Genomic DNA, 18,002 nt, shown 5'->3' on the forward strand with positions numbered 1-18,002 from the left:
AACACATAATTTAATAACAGTCACTACAGTATGAATATCCAGCCGAAATGAATCAATTATCAATATTCTGAAAAAATTGGACTAAGGATGTCCCGATCGCATATTTTTGCACCTGAGTCCAAATCATCTGATTTTGCGAATCTGCCGATACCGAGTCCGGATTCAATACGATTCATATAGTACTGATGTGTTCTAAGTTTTAATTTTTGTGTTGTTACCTCCTCTTTCACTTTAAAAAAAAAAATGAAATGAAACGTTGGTTTTGTTCTAATGGGGTGCTACACACATTTACGCGTATTTTATATATAGATTTTTTATTTTTTATTTTTTATTTTTTTACACATTTTATCAAAGTTTTCACCAGTGTTCACCTGGCTGTTGAGTTTGATGAGTTTTGAAGCATTCTGAGGGGGTCAAAGTAGATCTCAACGTGTCGGCAGGACAAAGAATGACTGCTAGGGGGCGCTACATAGTGTATTTGGAATTTGTCTTTACACGCCAACAAAGATTACACCTGTCTTGACCTGCATGCCGATTTTGGTGCATTTTGAAGCATTCTAAGGGGGTCAAATTGAGCTCAAAGGGGCTGCAGAACAAAGAATAACTAAGAATATTAATTATAAAACCGAGGAACCACAATGGGTTACCTAAAATAAAAACATTGTCACCTGTATGTCCATACTCTTCAGTTATGGATGTGTTCTAAGTCAAATAAAATCCAATCAACTTTTATTTGTATAGACTATATCACAACAACAATTATCTCAAGGAGAAAACAAAACATGTTTTAAGGTGCAGTAGCCCTACGCTGGATTTTGACCTACATTGCATTGTAGTACAATGCAATAAAACTGCATTGTAGTTTTATTTTTTTTTTTTGCCCCCCCAGGAAAGACTTAATGCCCACCCACACCATCCTGTAGACACCACTGCTGTGGAGTACTCAAAGCCAAAATGTATCATCACAGCATTTAAATTTGTACATGATACTGTAAAGCTGGAAAGCCAACTGCGACATTGCAATCGCAAGAGACGCGTCTTTTGCCCAAAAGACAGCGCTGTCGCCTCCAAAATCAGGGATTTTCTGTGCTAATTTTTGAAGTTTCGAATTAATTTTCCGCACTAAATGGAGGCCTCCAGAGATTAAACCCATCAAATAACCCTCACAGAAACATAAAGTACAACTGTGTAAAATTTCGTCAATATCCGCCCAGCTGTTTCGGAGTCAATAGGGAAATAACACACACATGTACAGAGACACACGCAGACAAAGTTCCATTTATATATAAGTATAGATATAGATACTGCACATTCTAGATCTTTACAATACTGATTTAGTCTTTGTTTCTTGATCAGATAAGATCAGCAGCAGCAACCCCAGAGTCATCGACGACGCCCGGGCCAGGCAGCTTTGCTCAGATGTGCGTCGTTGCACCTACTACGAAACATGCGCCACTTACGGTCTCAATGTCAACAGGGTCTTTACTGATGGTATGTCTCAGCTGCAAAAGCTACTACTGAATAAACAAATACAGCAAACCTGAGTCTTATTGTGTGTAAATTGTTGTACCCTTACTCTTGCTTCAGCTGCTCAGAAGATCATGGCTGCCAAGAAGCAAGCTGCTTTGCTGGCTTCCTGCAAATCTCTTCCCAACTCTCCCAGTCACTCTGGTGGCTCCACTCCAGTGTCTGGTGTTTTTCCAGGACAGGTAACCAATTGATAAACACATCATGTTACTTCAAATGTTGACTACTAGGTTTAATGCCTGAGGCAGTCTGCTCTGGGCATTCGTTTCAATTCTAAAAGGAGGATAAACAACATTTCTGTGTCTGAATGGAAAATGGTTATGCACGGTTCCATTATGTGCTTCGAAATATAACCTAAGAATATTTTTCCATGGAGGCACTAAGGAAAATGTATTATAACAGACATCTGCACAATGAGCAGAATTCATATCAGCGTGAAAGTGAAAATCCTTGGAAAAGAAGGGCCAAAGGGAGAATAACCAAGCTCTGCTTCCCATGAGACAGTTTATTCCGTTTACTGTATTCACTCAAATAGTTGAAATAGCTTTGATGTGTGTGACACACATGAACATTAATGTAACTCAGTAGAAGCTATTGTCTTTTAAACCCTAACTCGACAACAATGATCCGTTGTTTTCGCAGTTAATGGGGACCAGAACCCGCTGCGTTGAGTGAAAAACCGTGAAGTAGTGCCCTCCCCAAACCCCCCCCCCCCATTTTTTTTTTTTTTTAAATTTGTTGAATGAATTCAGATATATCATTGGAAAGCGATACATACAGTGGTATGAAAAAGTATTTGAACCTTTTGGAATTTGTCACATTTCTGCATAAACTCTCCATCAAATGTGATCTGATCTTTGTCAAAATCACACAGATGAAAATACAGTCTCTGCGTTAACTAAACTCATCCAAACATTTATAGGTTTTCATATGTTACTGATATACAGTATATAAATAAATATAACAATGACACAACGGGGAAAAAGAAGTAAGTGAGCCCTCTGCCAAACGAGACTTAAAGAACAATTGAAACCAATTTTTGCCAAACATTTTGGTGGTTTCAGAAGAACAAAATACAAGTTCTGGAGTGACCAAGTCCAGACTTGAACCCCATTGAGATGCTGTGGCATGACCTAAAGAGAGCGATTTATACCAGACATCCTAGGAATCTGACTGAACTACAGCAGTTTTGTAGAGAAGAATGGGCCAAAAACAGTCCTGATCGAAATGCCAGACTGATTTGCAGCTACAGGAAGCATCTGGTTGAAATTACTGCTGCCAAAGGGTGGGGCCCACAAAATATTAAATGTAATGGTTCATTTACTTACTTTTCCCTCTTCTGTCATTATTTACATACTATCCTCATTAAAAAATATGAAAACCTACAAATGTTTGGGTGGTTTTAGTTAAAGTCGGCACTGTTTTTTCATCTGTGTGATTTTGACAAAGATCATATCCCATTTGATTTTATGCAAAAATGTGAGAAATTCTTTAAGAATTACAAGTCTTTCTATCCGTGGATCCCTCTCACAGAAAGAATGTTAATAATGTAAATGCCATCTTGAGGATTTATTGTCATAATAAACAAATACAGTACTTATGTACTGTATGTTGAATGTATGTATTTGTCCGAGTTTTATTCATTTTTTTCTTAATGCATTGCCAAAATGTATATGATCGGGAAAAATTATCGGGAATGATTGGAATTGAATCGGGAGCACACAAAAAAGCAATCGGATTGGGAAATATCTGGATCGGCAGATACTCAAACTAAAACGATTGGGATCGGATCCGGAGCAAAAAAACATGATCGGAACAACCCTAGTTTTCAGTTTAGTTTAGCTATTTCCAGCTAGCTATGTTGATAATTGCGATTTCCCGCTTTTCGTCTTACTGCGAAGAAAGAGGAAGTGACGATCGGCCCGCCATGATGTTTACGTCATCAGCCATACTGCTCTGACCAGGGAATTTAACGCTTGCTTTCATGCACACCACTTCCTGGTAAAGTCCCGGACATTATAATAGGGCGCGACCCGTTAAATTTCCGCTTAATCTCTGTGTCAGTCTACCCGGGAAATTGCTTTCACATACAGGGCCTGCCTGTTTAATTCCTGGGATTTCAACAACGTTCAGGTGTATGTGACAAGGGCTCTAGTGTTGCTTTAAAATGTAAAAAATGGCAATGACAAAAAGAGGAGCTACATTTGCGCGTAGCTCATCTGAACTGTATGTTGCTTAGTTTGATACTTGTGTTAGAACAGGAGCTCAGAGCTTTTGTCATATTTACAAAAACGTTTTAAATTGATTGATTGTTATAATTTTCCAACAATAAAGTGCCCATCCTTTTCATACCTACGTATATATAATTTTCTTTTTTACTTTCAAGGAAACTCTTCCAATAAAATCAAAGTGTAGAAACAATTACACACCTCAAAAGTAATATAGCTCATATCACCCTTCAATAAAAATGTGTTTGTGTTAATTATAGTTTTTACCAGTGTATTCATGGGAAATATTAATTTCACACATGCTACAGTTAACTACTGCCTTGACTCAATGGAATCGTCCATTTAACTCTCCCTCTCTTTTTCTCTCATTTGCAGGCTAGTAATGGGGGTCAAAGTAGCGATTACTCCTCGTCGCTTCCGTCCACCCCTGTGATTAGCCATAAAGAGATTGGCAGGTCGGCAAGAGGGGAGAAGCAAGACAGTGGCACTCCTGGCTCAGTCCGCAGTGCCACCCGCAGACGCACTGCACGCTTTTCGGTAAATATATGCCAGGCAAATGGATGTAAATAAATATATTTAACCATTTGAAAAATGATGCCATTAAAACAATAAAGCCGGCTGTATTCATAATTAAATACATTAGCTGAGTCACCCTAAACCATAGAGGTTCTTCTTTTAATTGGCCTGTGCGGTGTATGCATGTTTCATCCACTTGTTTCTCTGGGGGCTCCCTTCAATTAGCAGTGTTTAGTAAGTTAAGTCTAATTTGCCAGCTGGTGTGACTATAATGTGGGTGTCATTTCTGTAATGTGTCAGCCATGTGAATGATTTGACCTGTTCATTTGTAGCTCGCTTCTCTCTCTCTTTCCCTTAACAATTGACTTTAGAAGAATTTCAGGAAGAAAGAGAATGCACTATATCTAGTAATAAACAAGTGCAGTTATTTATTTATTTTTTTTAATTGTCTAGATCAGGGGTCATGAATTAAAAATCCTCTGGGTTCGGAATTAAAAAATTACAACAACCTCGGGTCCGGAAATATTTTTAATAGAGATGTCGATCGGGTCCGATCACGTCATTTTCAAAGTATCGGAATCGGCAAAAAAATATCGGCCATGCCTTTTTTTAATATATATATTCGGGCTGTCAAACGATTAAAATTTTTAATCGAGTTAATTACAGCTTAAAAATTAATTAATCGTAATTAATCGCAATTAATCGCAATTCAAACCATCTATAAAATATCCCATATTTTTCTGTAAATTATATATATATTCTGTAAAATAATTTGTTGGAATGGAAAGATAAGACACAAGATGGAAATATACATTCAACAAACGGTACATAAGGACTGTAGTGGGCATTTCACTCTACTGTCATTTAAATCTGTCTATGCTGTCCTCACTCCGAAGCGTCTACTTTTTCCAAAGCTAGACAGCTAGTGAACGACGCCTTAATAATCAGACTTCTTCCTTTTTCATCTGATTTATTAATAAAATGGCCTCAAACCACTGTCCTCTTTAGACCGTAGTGAAACTACAAAAAATAAGTACACAAGCATTGCATTAGCAACAACGTTAGCTTAGCACGCTATACAGGTTCACTAAACATAAACAAAAAGCGTCTCATACAAAAAATATAACATTTCGCTTACTAACATAATATGTACATTCTTTACAACAACTATACTTACGGACAAATCTTGTCCAAGGATCATATAAGCACAACATTACAACGCAGGCGTCAGCCCGAGACGTCGTGCAGCCATATTGAACTGGCAAGAAAGCAATAAACCATGTCGTAAAGCGACCACAAGAGTTCGCTGTTAGACAGCACAAAAAACCTTGCTGTAAAATTTACCAAAAGGCAGAATACTGTCTGAGCGGGACATGTGCGTTAATTGCGTCAACTATTTTAACGTGATTAATTTTTTAAAAAAATTTACCGCGCGTTAACGCGATAATTTTGACAGCCCTAATATATATATATATTTTAATTAAATCGTTTTCTAATTGTATTTAACGTTACATACATAATAAGTTACACACATCCAGAGTCTTTAGTTTAGGCTTAAGGTAGGGTTATCAAATTTATCCCGATAACGGCGGTAATTAATTCTTTAAAAAATGTATCACGTTAAAATATTTAATGCAATTAATGCATGCACTGCACGACCCACTCACGCGTTATTGCGCTCAATCTGTAATGGCGCCGTTTTACCTATATAGAAAGATAAAAGGCAGCGTAAAATGGGTAGAGTGAATTTTGGCAGCCTTTGGAGCCTTTTTTTAATCGGCTAAAGCCTTACAATCCCTCTCAATATGATTAGAAATGTCATGGGAAGCAATGTGGGGAAGCAAGGTAGCAGTTGATCTTTTTCTTAACACCTTATGTTATTTCCCAACGCAGAGAAGATATATCAATTGGTAGCACTACGCACAGTCATGGTTCCACTTCCCATCATGCATTTGGGCATGGCTAGAGTATCATTTACTGAAAGCTCAACAAATACACTAGATGGCAATATTTAGTCACAATATACAAAGTCACAAGTCTTTCTATCCGTGGATCCCTCTCACAGAAAGAATGTTAATAATGTAAATGCCATCTTGAGGATTTATTGTCATAATAAACAAATACAGTACTTTAGTACTGTATGTTGAATGTATATATTCGTCCGAGTTTTATTCGTTTTTTTCTTAATGCACTGCCAAAATGTATATGATCGGGAAAAATTATCGGGAATGATTGGAATTGAATCGGGAGCAAAAAAAAAGCAGGATCGGAACAACCCTAATTTTTAATGCTTCTTTTTTTCCAAAAAAATACAAACGTATCTTTATGTGGCCATGCTGATAATTACAACATTCAAAAATGTAAATAAAATATAAAAAATAAATTTATAGTAAGTAATAAATAATATTTAATAATAATTAATTAGTAATAAATAATAAAGCGATCATATTGAGCCCTTAATTCCGCTATTCTTTGAGAACGGATGGCAGAGTTCATAGGGAAACTGCGAAAAAGCTGCGTGCTTCGTCTCATAGTGCCTTTTCAATTTGCTGCTTTTTACAAGCGCTACCGTTGTTCGGCCATTCCTTACTACGCGGCCAAACGTCTACACAACGCTCAGCGCGCTTGCGCAAGCATCCGCACGCATGCGCACATTGGTCAGAAGCGGCGAGTACTCACTATTTTTGTTTTCATTTAGTTTTTTAGAACCTTTTCATTGCCTCAAAAATATTTTTTGTGTTAGCTTTGAAGCAGTTGACCACATTAGTTACGTAGCGTATTTAAACCGTCCTTATTTGGTATAACTGCATTTAAGTAATATCTTAAGGCATTTTTAGTACGTTCTGCCTGTATGCATCCAAACAAAACGAGTTTAGCGCGCACGGTAGTACTTCGGGTGTCAAATTCAACTAATGTAGGACGTTTCGCCGATGTAGAAGATTTTGGCAGAACACTGTCTCTGAACAGATGAGGCATAGTGGTCTTATGCTGCCGCCAGGTAAAATGAACAAAAATGTGTTGGTCTACTCCTCCTTAAACACTGTTTTCTGCATCAGTCTTGCGTAGTTTTGAGCATGCCTTTTGCCATACCTTTTCGCCTCTTCCTCCAACTTCATTCGGCTTAGTTTTTGGCTGTCACTCCGCGGAGTCTGGAAAGCGAGTGTGAGACATGCTGTTCTAAAAATAACTTTCAAATGCTTCACTCTCATTGGCTGGCTCACGCGCGTCACCACTAAGGTTTTTGTTTGTTGCCTACCTCCGCTCGTCAAACCCGCAGAAAAAAATGATTTTTGTTGTTGCAACGTGTATTAGTCCGGACAGCTTGAGATCCGGTCCAGACGGCTTGGGGGTCCCGAACCGGACCGAGGTCCGCGGTTCCGTGACCTCTGTTCTAGATGATATACAGTGAGGAGCACAAGTATTTTCACCTCTTTTGAATTTGTAAGTTTACCCACTTAGAAAATAGGTAGAGGTCTGAAATTTCAATCATTGATGCATTTCCACTTATAGAGACATAATCTAATAAAACAAAAAAAATCCGGAACTCACATTGTATGATTTTTTTCCCCAATAATCTATTTGTAATTTACTGGGGTTCGTTAGTATTTGTACCCCTGAGAATCAGCAATAATTACCGGTATGACACTCAGTCGTCAGTCTACCTTAAAAAAAAGTCCAATTTTACCCTCCATGAGTAAACCACCCGTTTGAGCTCATAATTGTCAGCTGTGCACCCCACAGTCTGTCATAATCGAACTGCTACCATGGGCAAGACCAGAGAGCTTTCGAAAGACACCAGAGAAAAGAAATTTTGAGCTCCACAAAGCTGGAAAAGGCTATGGGACCTTTGGAAAGCAGTTTGGTGGGAATAAATCAACAGTTGAAGCAATTGTTAGAAAATGGAATAGGCTAAACATGACTGATAATCTACCTCGGACTACATGGCAGGAGCTACTCAATGACCTGAAGAGAGCTGGTTGCACGGTTTCAAATACTTCTGCTCCTCACTGTATTATTATAGTGTATATAATAGGGCTGTCCCAAACGACTAATTTTCTCCCGATTAGTCAGCTGACTATTTTTACGATTAGTCGACTAATGTAATAATTTAAAAACAAAAAAATTTTTTTTTTTTTTTTTTACCACTTTAGCAATTAAATTTTTGTTGACGCTTATCAATTCACAAAAACATTTTGTAACCCTAAAATTATTTATTAAAGTACAAATAAAAACATAAATAATAATAATAAATGACAAATAAACAATGAGTGTCAGAACTGGACTACAGGCAGGACCCAGATGCAGAGTTTTCTTGGTTAACAAAAATGATTTATTCAACAATGTCTCTCTCAAGGCAAAAACAAACAAAGCAGGTTCTTCAACAAAAAAATCACTTCACCAAGGAAGGAAAAAACCTTATCAAAAACACAAAGTGGCAAACAAACTGCTTACAATAGATGCACAATCCGAAGGCAGGTTCTTCAACAAAATTCACGTCACTGAAGAAGGCAAAAAATGTTATCAAAAACACAAGGTAGCAAACAAACTAAGAAATGCTTACACAAGATTCAAGATCGGATTTTCTTCTATGGCTGTGGGCAAGAAGTAAGCTGGGGTGACACGGCGGTAGACGATGACACTCTGGCAGAGAACAAAGGGGAACTTGACCATATATACACTCACAGAAGGTCAGTGTTGGGAAAGTTCATTTTCTACATGAACTAGTTCAAACTGCAGATCACAAATTTTAAAATGAACTGTTCAGTTCATAGTTCATAATTCAAAATTTTGAACTAAAGTTCATGGTTCCAAAAAAATGAACTTTTGTAGTTCAGTTCTTTTTGTTCTTAAGTTCACATATGTTTTCTTTAAGTTTCCTGTTTAGCAGTATCTGGACTTTTTTTCTGGTCGGCACCTTTCGGGATGGCTGCAACCCTTTAATTAGGTTTATGAAAGCTGGCCTTTCCACTTTACTCAAAGGCTGTAGGTCTCCCACAATATACTGCAGTACTAGGTTGTCTAGCTGCAGCTGGGAGAGACAGAAAACGGGGCCACTCTGGTATGCTGTTTGCGGTATTTGGGTGGCAGAGGTACTGCTCTGGCCAACCGTTGCCGTCTCTTTCTTAATCGCACATGCTCGCAGTCGCAGATACCTAGCAAGGCTTGTCGCATGTGCCGTTTAAGGTTGGCTAAAGATGTTACCAACGTACGGACGGTCTTCTTCAATCCAGGTGGACAAAGTTTACAAGTAAACGTTATATTTTTGCCATCCGGGTCGGTACTGACTTTTTCGTAAAACTCTTTTAAATGCTGGTACTGTGCAGAAAGTTGCTCCGAGCGGGCCGGGTTTCGAGAGCTGCCAGCTTTTGTGTCCATGCTGCCGTTGTTGTGATGACGTATTTGCTTAAACAATACGGCCGTGACAGGCAGCTTGGGTTGCCAGGTTGGATAATTTTCCGCTATTAAGGTTAATTTTTTCATTGTGTGTTTTTAGCCTATGGCTTTATATGCAGTTTTGTCGGTAAGGCTCTAAATGTGATGAACTCATGAACGAAGTTATGAGCACCGCTCACAACCGCTAGAATGAGCGCGTTCACAGTAACGTTCATGAGACAGAAATATGATGCGTTCAATTCACGTTCGCCCAAAATATGAACGTGTTCATGAACGATCGTTCATTGAACGCGTTCATGCACAACACTGCAGAAGGTAATGGGGAACAGGTGGAAACAATAGGTGATTAGGTGACAAGAGGAAGGGCAAGTGCTCCGAAACAAGGAGGGTGATACCTACAAAATAAAGCAGGAAATGACCATGACACAACAGGACCTCACCACTGTGTGACAAAGAGTTCAAATGCTGATAGAATTAACTAGTGCAAAAGAAGGGAATGTAAACAGATTCAGAACACTGACTTCACCTTTCCAGCATGATTCAAAACAATTCTTAAAAAAACACCTAGCATTAATATTATAGTATAGTACTATATATAGTAGTATTATAATAATTATTCATTGCCAATTAGATTTCTCATAAAGGGTGTCATTTTAAAGGTATTCTAAGTGTAGAATCTGAATTCTGAAGTATGTGGGATTAACTCCAGAAATCGTTATGTATGTGATGATCATGACATGCTTTTATTTTGAAATGTTCACCGGAAGTACGTTCGCTAAACAGCTAAATTCAGCTTTACACTCCGCAAAAAAAGCACTTTCTGTCATTGCATGTTGTGTCAGTGATCGATTTTTTTTTTTTTCGTTAGCAAATGCTGTTAACCAGCGATTTTTCATTATTGAAGTGTTTTAACCGCAAGTTTGCTTTCACGAGACGACTGCCAATGTTTCATAGCAGGCTAAAGCTGCCTTTTTTCCCCCTATTGACCCCGGTGTAGCAGTGCTAACGTTACAGTGTTTGATATAGATGTTTTCTTATTTTGTATGTCTGAACTTTAATTCTACAGCGTGTTAATAAGAGAAAGGAACTGGAGTCTCATATGCCATCAGCACGCACGCACCAATGTATGCACGCACGCGCGCAGCATAAAACGCTGCCGTGAAATTTATCGCCCTCATTTTTATTTGCCGTGCGATAAAATGGACTCATTGCATATCGCGACAGGCTTGGCAACTTCAATAAAGCATGTCGTTAGTTAGATGGACTTACAAACTGGGTGACGGCGCTTTAGGTGTTTATTCATAGCCGACATGCAGCCAAGCTTGGCATTGAAGAGACAGGACACAAGAGTGTACCCCCTTTGGGTCTTTGAAATAAGTCAATGTTTTGGACACTCTGCTGCGCTTTTTTTGGCTTTGTGCCGCTTTCCCCGCTTGCATACAGAGCGTCTGACATTCTGAACTTTCCACCCATATATTTTTTTAACCCTTCATTAACCGTCGACGGGATATTGTGCTCGTCGACGGATTTATGTCATCGATGACGTCGACTATGTCGACTAGTCGGGACAGCTCTTGTATATAATGATGCATTGTATAATTGCAACATGCTAGTTGAGAATGTAAATCGTTAGCATTAGTGTATGATTTACCACACATCATTTTTCTTTTAACTCTGTTTTGCATTTTTAACATCTCTAATTTGGTCTCACCGTCTTTAAAACGTATCGTTAGTTGTGAGATGGTGTATTTTATTGCCTTTGCTAATGTAGCTTTACTGTGCTAGCAGAAGGTTGCATGGCTTGCGCGTCGTTAGCTGTGAGACAGAGTGTTTCAGTGCCATACAGCAGCTGGTGATGATACTGTGGTAAGCCAAGAACAGAAGGAGGAGAGAATGAAGATTGTGGGCACTCCACAGGAGCAGGGATTTTTTTTTTCTTTCCCAAGGTGGCAAATACTAGAAAAGGCTCTGGGATGGATTTCATACCTCAAGTGTCGAACTCCTAGAAGGTCATTGGCCGGTCATGCATTTGCGGTTTGAGTCTTGATAGATGTGGTCAACATTGTACATATTCACGTCTCCAGTTCAGACCCGGCCCTGAGTGAGTAGGTTTCCAAGGCGACGTGTAGCTAGGGAGCCCCCCCCCCCAACCCGCCCTTCAAATAGCAATATATATTTTTAAATATTCTATATTTTGCAAAAAATAAAAAAAGCTATTGTTTCTAAATATAAATGATTAGCAAATTATCCTTATAGCATATATATATTATATTGCATTTTGTCCTAACAGTAACACAAGCATATTCATATAATTTTTTTAAACAAATAGCCATAGAATTCTCAACACTGTTTGTCTGTTGGGCTTCATGAACCACCATTAAGGTTTAAATCAATTGGCTACAAAGCTTCATTTGGCCATCACTCTCAATGTAAACTCACTTCCCTTGGGAGAGACAGACAACCTCTGCTTACTAGGCCTGTCGCGATAACAAATTTTAGTGTGCGATAATTTATCTCATAAATTATTGCGATATGCGATATTATTGCGCCCCCCCCCATTTAAAAAAAAAAAAAAAAAAAATTTACAATAACACAGTGAGAATACGGCAGGGGTGTCCAAACGTTTTGCTAAGGGGGCCAGATTTGTTGCGGTAAAAATGTAGGGGGCCGACCTTGGCTGACGTCCTTTACGTAGAACAATATATTTGAGCAAATTTTAGCAAGCCATTCTGGTTGTTACATTTGCTTTATTATTTTTTTTAATTAATAATTTTAACAATCTCGCAACTAGCCTTTGTGGCGTTCTCTTTCGACTCTCGGGCTCTTGCAAAATACTGCTGTTGTGAAGTTAAACTAGCTTTAAGTTGCTTCAATTTTTCTTTGTGTATCTTCCCTATAATCTTGTCGTGCATGTCAGCGTGTCTTGTTTGGTAATAGAGCCTCACATTGAACTCTTTAAAAACACCGACTGCCTTTTTTGCAAATGAGGCAGACACAGTTGTTGTGTATTTTAGTGAAGAAATAGTCCAATTTCCACCTATCCTTGTAGCATCGGCCGTCGCAGTCAACTTTCTTTTTCTTGTTGATTGTCACCATTTCAGAAAATTGGAAGTGGAGGGTCACATGGGGTGATGTTGCTCAGAGTGCTGCTGCCTTTTAGTGGGTCAATGAGGAGCAGCATTTAGTGTGTAAGCTAATTCATATGCTGGTAGCAGTACTGCTGACCAATTTATCAAGTCTGTGTGCGGGCCAGACGTTATTGATTTTATGACAGAGGCTGGGGGCCGGATGAAATTTGACCACGGGCTGCATTTGGCCCCCGGGCCGGACTTTGGACATGTCTGGAATACGGTATATATTAATAGATCAAGTACACCCATTTAAACGCGATAAATATTTATTCTTAAATTCAAAAATACTTGAATACTATCACAACTAAAAACAGTAGACCATGCCTCTTAAGTAAAAGACAACAATATTAATACGGCACAGAAACAGAAAAAATCAAATGTGTTTTTCATGAAAAAAGATAATAAAATTGCACTTAATAACTTTAGGCAAATGAAAAGTTTTCCCCTCATAGCTTCTGCAATGTTGTTCCATAGGGATGCGATGATACAGTTAAGTCACGGTTCGGTACGATTTTCGATGTCTGGGACACAATTTTCGATCAGATTCAATACATTTAATGCTCTGGAAAAAAAATAACAATAGTATTTTTTGTTTTTATTTTTTTATTTATTTATTTATTTTGCTAACGAGTAAAAATTAAATTGCCATCACATAAACATGCATTTTATTGCATAATATTCATGTGCATACTTCTTACTGATCTAAAGAAATTTAGTATAAAAGTGCTGAGAACAATCGTTACTGTTTGTAAAGTGAGGCGGGGCGCACTGTTGATTGCTACATCTCTCTTAGCAGCTAGGTCTACTACATGAGCAAGACATCCTATTTGTGGTCCGAATCCATCTGTGTCACGTACTGAATTAACAATATGTGCTGCATTATCTATAGTAACTGGTATGGATTGATTTGGCCTTCTTAACTTCCATTCAGTCATGGCGGTTTATAATTCATCGATGTAGTATATGGACTACCTGTTCCATAATCACTCTGGGCTCACATAGCCAATGGCATGGGACATAGCACATCTAGTCTGTTATTTCATGATATCTAGTGTGTGCGCGCATTAATAAAGTTAGCAAACGCCACAGAAGTCACATCTGCTCATTACTGCACAACACCAGCATATGACAATCGACTTTCATAAACAGGACGAGTTTGAAGCTCAGCGCTTTTAATTTGCAACTCAATGTTCATCATGTCCATTCAGCTGTCCGTTGTCAAAGCGAGGTTGTTCATAGCAGCCAAGTCGGTAACAATGTTTTGGCGGACTTCGTAGCAAATATCCGGTGTTGTGCCGAAAAATAGCCGCCCCGCATGAAATGTCACCCCTGACGGGAGCGTCCACACGTCAACAACACCGGCACGCAGGAGATGGTCCGCAGTCAATCCAGAGCACTGACGCGGCAGGTATACGTTGAACAATAGGATATAATGGGAACGATTGGCTCCGGCGCTATTTTTTGCCGGACCTGGAACGAAGATGCATTTTGCACAGTTGGTAACAAGGAATCCGAACTTTTAACAGCACGTCTGTGCGTGCGCGCGAGGCGATAAATCGCAGGGGAAAAATGACTGCCTTCATTTTTATTTATCGTGCGATAAATGGAATTATTGCATATTGCGACAGGCTTACCTCTGCTGTCACCTGCTGTCAAAACTGTTATTGTACAACATGCCTCATGCCTCCCAGCATGCATTTCAGCACTACAGATATAAAAAACATTTACTTACTTACTTACTTCACGTTCTGTGCTAATTATTTATTTAATTAGGGTTCCAGTTGTTTCATTAATTGCTAGGTATGCTATTTAGTTTGTTGTTATGTAATAATTTGAGTTTTGTTTTGAAACCGTGAGTTTGAATGACCTTTGATTTAATCACCTGCCATTTGTCCTTTTTTGCTATGTGAATTTACTTACATACTGTAAGTGTGGACTGTTCCTCCCTGCAGGTGGCTGATACTATCAAAGTTGGAAACTGCAAATATTTATTTTGTATATTTGCAGTGATTCATCGTTGATTTGCACTTCAAACTTCGCGCCCTCAGTCCATCGTGGAGTTTTTTTTCAATTAAATTCAATTGTTCAATTCAATTGTTGGTCAGGCAGTGCACTGGAGTTACCTATTAAAGTTAACGATCATTGACAGACATTTAATGTTTGATCTTGCCACAAATGCATGGAAGCTGCAGCTTCAAAGTACCGCATGAGTCAATCATCGATTAACTTGTTAAACAGTTGTTGTGGCAACTCATTGTGCGTAAGTGAGCAGCTTGGGAGGATTTGAGTGCACTCAATCAAGCATTTAATAAAGACAAGCATTTTGTATTTTATTCTTGTTAAAAAATAATTTTCGATGGGACAGTAACATTTTTAAAACTTATTATTAGGGCTGTCAAAATTATCGCGTTAACCTGTGGTAATTAATTTTTTAAATTAATCACATTAAAATATTTGATGCAGTTAACGCACATGCCCCGCTCAAACAGATTAAAATGACAGCAGTGTAATGTCCGCTTGTTACTTGTTTTTTTGTGTTTGGCGCCCTCTGCTGGCGCTTGGGTCCAAGGGATTTTATGGGTTTGGGGAGTGAGCATGGTGTAAGTATTGACATCAACAATGGCGAGCTGCTAGTTTATTTTTTTGATTGAAAATTTTACAAATTTTAATAAAACGAAAACATTAAGAGGGGTTTTAATATAACATTTCTATAACTTGTACTAACATTTATCTTTTAAGAACTACAAGTCTTTCTATCCATGGATCGCTTTAAGAGAATGTTAATAATGTCAATGCCATCTTGTTGATTTATTGTTATAATGAACAAATACAGTACTTTTGTACCGTATGTTGAATGTATATATCCGTCTTGTGTCTTATCTTTCCATTCCAACAATAATTTACAGAAAAATATGGCATATTTTATAGATGGTTTGAATTGTGATTAATTACGATTAATTAATTTTAAAGCTGATTAAAAATTGTAATCGTTTGACAGCCCTACTTATTATTATTACATTTGAAGTGCTTAAATCCATTTATTAATATATACATAAAAGTTTTTTTTTAATTATACTTTGAGGGAAAAAAGCATAGTAGCGCCCCCCCACTGAAATTTTTTGGTTGGGAGGGTGCTTTTTCATTTATAGCGGCGGGTTCTGGTCCCCATTAACCGCAAAAAAACAAGGAATCACTGTATATAGTTAACTGTAGGCCTGTCGCGATAACAAATTTTAGTGTGCGATAATTTATCTCATAAATTATTGCGACATGCGATATTATTGCGTCCCCCCAATTTATTTAAACCAATTTACAATAACACAGTGAGAATACAGTATATATTAATATATCAAGTACAACTATTTAAACACGATAAATGTTTACTCTTAAATTCAAAAATACTTTTTAAGAAATCACAACTAAAAACAACAACAAAAAAGTAAAATTGCACTTAATAACTTAAGCATTTAGGCAAATGAAAAATTTTCCCCTCATAGTTGCTGCTATGGTGTTCCACAGGGATGCAACGATACAGTTAAGTCATGGTTAGGTACAATTTTCGATATGGAGGACACGATTTTCGACTCGATTCAATACATTTAATTCTCGGGGGGAAAAAATAACAATTGTATTTTTTGTTTCGATTTTTTTTTTTTTTTTTTTTGCTAACGAGCAAAAATTAAATTGCCATCATATAAACATGCATTTTAGTGCATAATATTTATGTGCTTACTTCTTACTGATCTGAAGATTTTTTTTAATAAAAGTGCTGAGAACAATCTTTACTGTTTGTAAAGTGAGGCGGGGCAAGCTGTTGATTGCTACAGCTCTCTTAGCAGCTAGGTTTACTACATGAGCAAAACATCCTATTTGTGGTCCAAATCCATTTGTGTCACGTACTGAATTAACAATATTTGCAGCTTTATCTATAGTCACTGGTATGGATTGATTTGGCCTGCTTAAATTCCATTAAGTCATGACAGTTTATAATTCATCGATGTACTCTATGGACTACGTGTCCCGTCATCACTCTGGGCTCACGTAGCCAATGGCATGGGACATAACACATCTAGTTTGCTATTTCATGATATCTAGTGTGTGCGCGCATTAAAAAAGTCAGCAAACGCCACAGAAGTCACGTCTACTCATTATTGCACAACACCAGCATATGACAATCGACTCTCATAAACAGGACGAGTTTGAAGCACAGCGCTCTTAATTTACCACTCAAATATCCGGTGTTGTGCCGAAAAATAGCCGCCCCGCGTGAAATGTCACCCCTGACGGGAGCGCCCACACGTCAACAACACCGGCACGCCGGAGATGGTCCGCAGTCAATCCGGAGCACTGACGCGGCTGGTATACGTTGAACAATAGAATATAATGGGAACGATTGGCTATTTTTTGCCGGACCTGGAACGAAGATGCATTTTGCGCAGTTGGGTAACAAGGAATCCGAACTTTTAACAGCATGTCTGCCGCACGTGCGCACGCACTTGCACGCGAGGCGATAAATCGCAGCGGAAAAATTATCGCCTTCATTTTTATTTATCGTGCAATAAATGGAATTATTGCGACAGGCTTAGTTAACTGTACTTGATATTTTAGAAAACATTCTCGAACAATAGTGTGGTAAATTTTTTTCAGGGTATTTTTCAATTTGGCGCCACCACCACTAGCTGACATATCTGTTATGTGTTGGATTTTATCCATTAAATTTCCTCCAAAAATGCGACTTATACTCTGGTGCGACTTTTATGTTTTTTTTCCTCTCCGTTGGGCATTTTTATGGCTGGTGCGACTTATACTCAGGTGCGACTTATAGTCCGAAAAATACGGTAAGTTGATTTTTTATTTTCATAGTGTTGAAATGTGTGCCCTTTAAAGTGTCAATGTTGTACCATGGTAGCAAAGCAGTGCTCAGCCAACATGCCAGAAAACAAATAAGCTTCCACTGTCAAACACTTTCAGCATCACCACACTCTTTTCCGAATATTAAAGCACGTTCTTGTCCCCTTGTGTTTCCTTCAGGCTCGACGAGGCAGTGACTCAGCCAGACGAAGTGCAGACTGCAAAGGGGATGTGGGAAGCGGGCGCTTCATTCCCATCAAACAGGTGAGGCAAAGATGCAGCATACAAATCTCTACCCCCTCCAACCAACTTCAGCAGAGGACATCACACCAGACTATTTTTGAATGACACCTCT

General features: G+C 38.4%; 1 protein-coding gene across 2 annotated transcripts in view; it reads left to right on the top strand.

The window, feature by feature from the left end:
- The window catches only part of LOC130922126 (arf-GAP with GTPase, ANK repeat and PH domain-containing protein 2-like), a 76,160-nt gene that overhangs the window by 30,351 nt on the left and 27,807 nt on the right, over positions 1–18,002 (top strand). For both annotated transcript variants that reach the window (XM_057846673.1, XM_057846674.1), the window contains 4 exons: positions 1,357–1,491; positions 1,588–1,709; positions 4,131–4,292; positions 17,828–17,911. In XM_057846673.1, coding sequence (XP_057702656.1) covers positions 1,357–1,491; positions 1,588–1,709; positions 4,131–4,292; positions 17,828–17,911 — 503 coding nt within the window. The remainder of the gene's footprint in view (positions 1–1,356; positions 1,492–1,587; positions 1,710–4,130; positions 4,293–17,827; positions 17,912–18,002) is intronic.

The sequence above is a fragment of the Corythoichthys intestinalis genome, chromosome 9, assembly GCF_030265065.1.
Source record: "Corythoichthys intestinalis isolate RoL2023-P3 chromosome 9, ASM3026506v1, whole genome shotgun sequence".
Lineage (NCBI taxonomy): Eukaryota > Metazoa > Chordata > Actinopteri > Syngnathiformes > Syngnathidae > Corythoichthys > Corythoichthys intestinalis.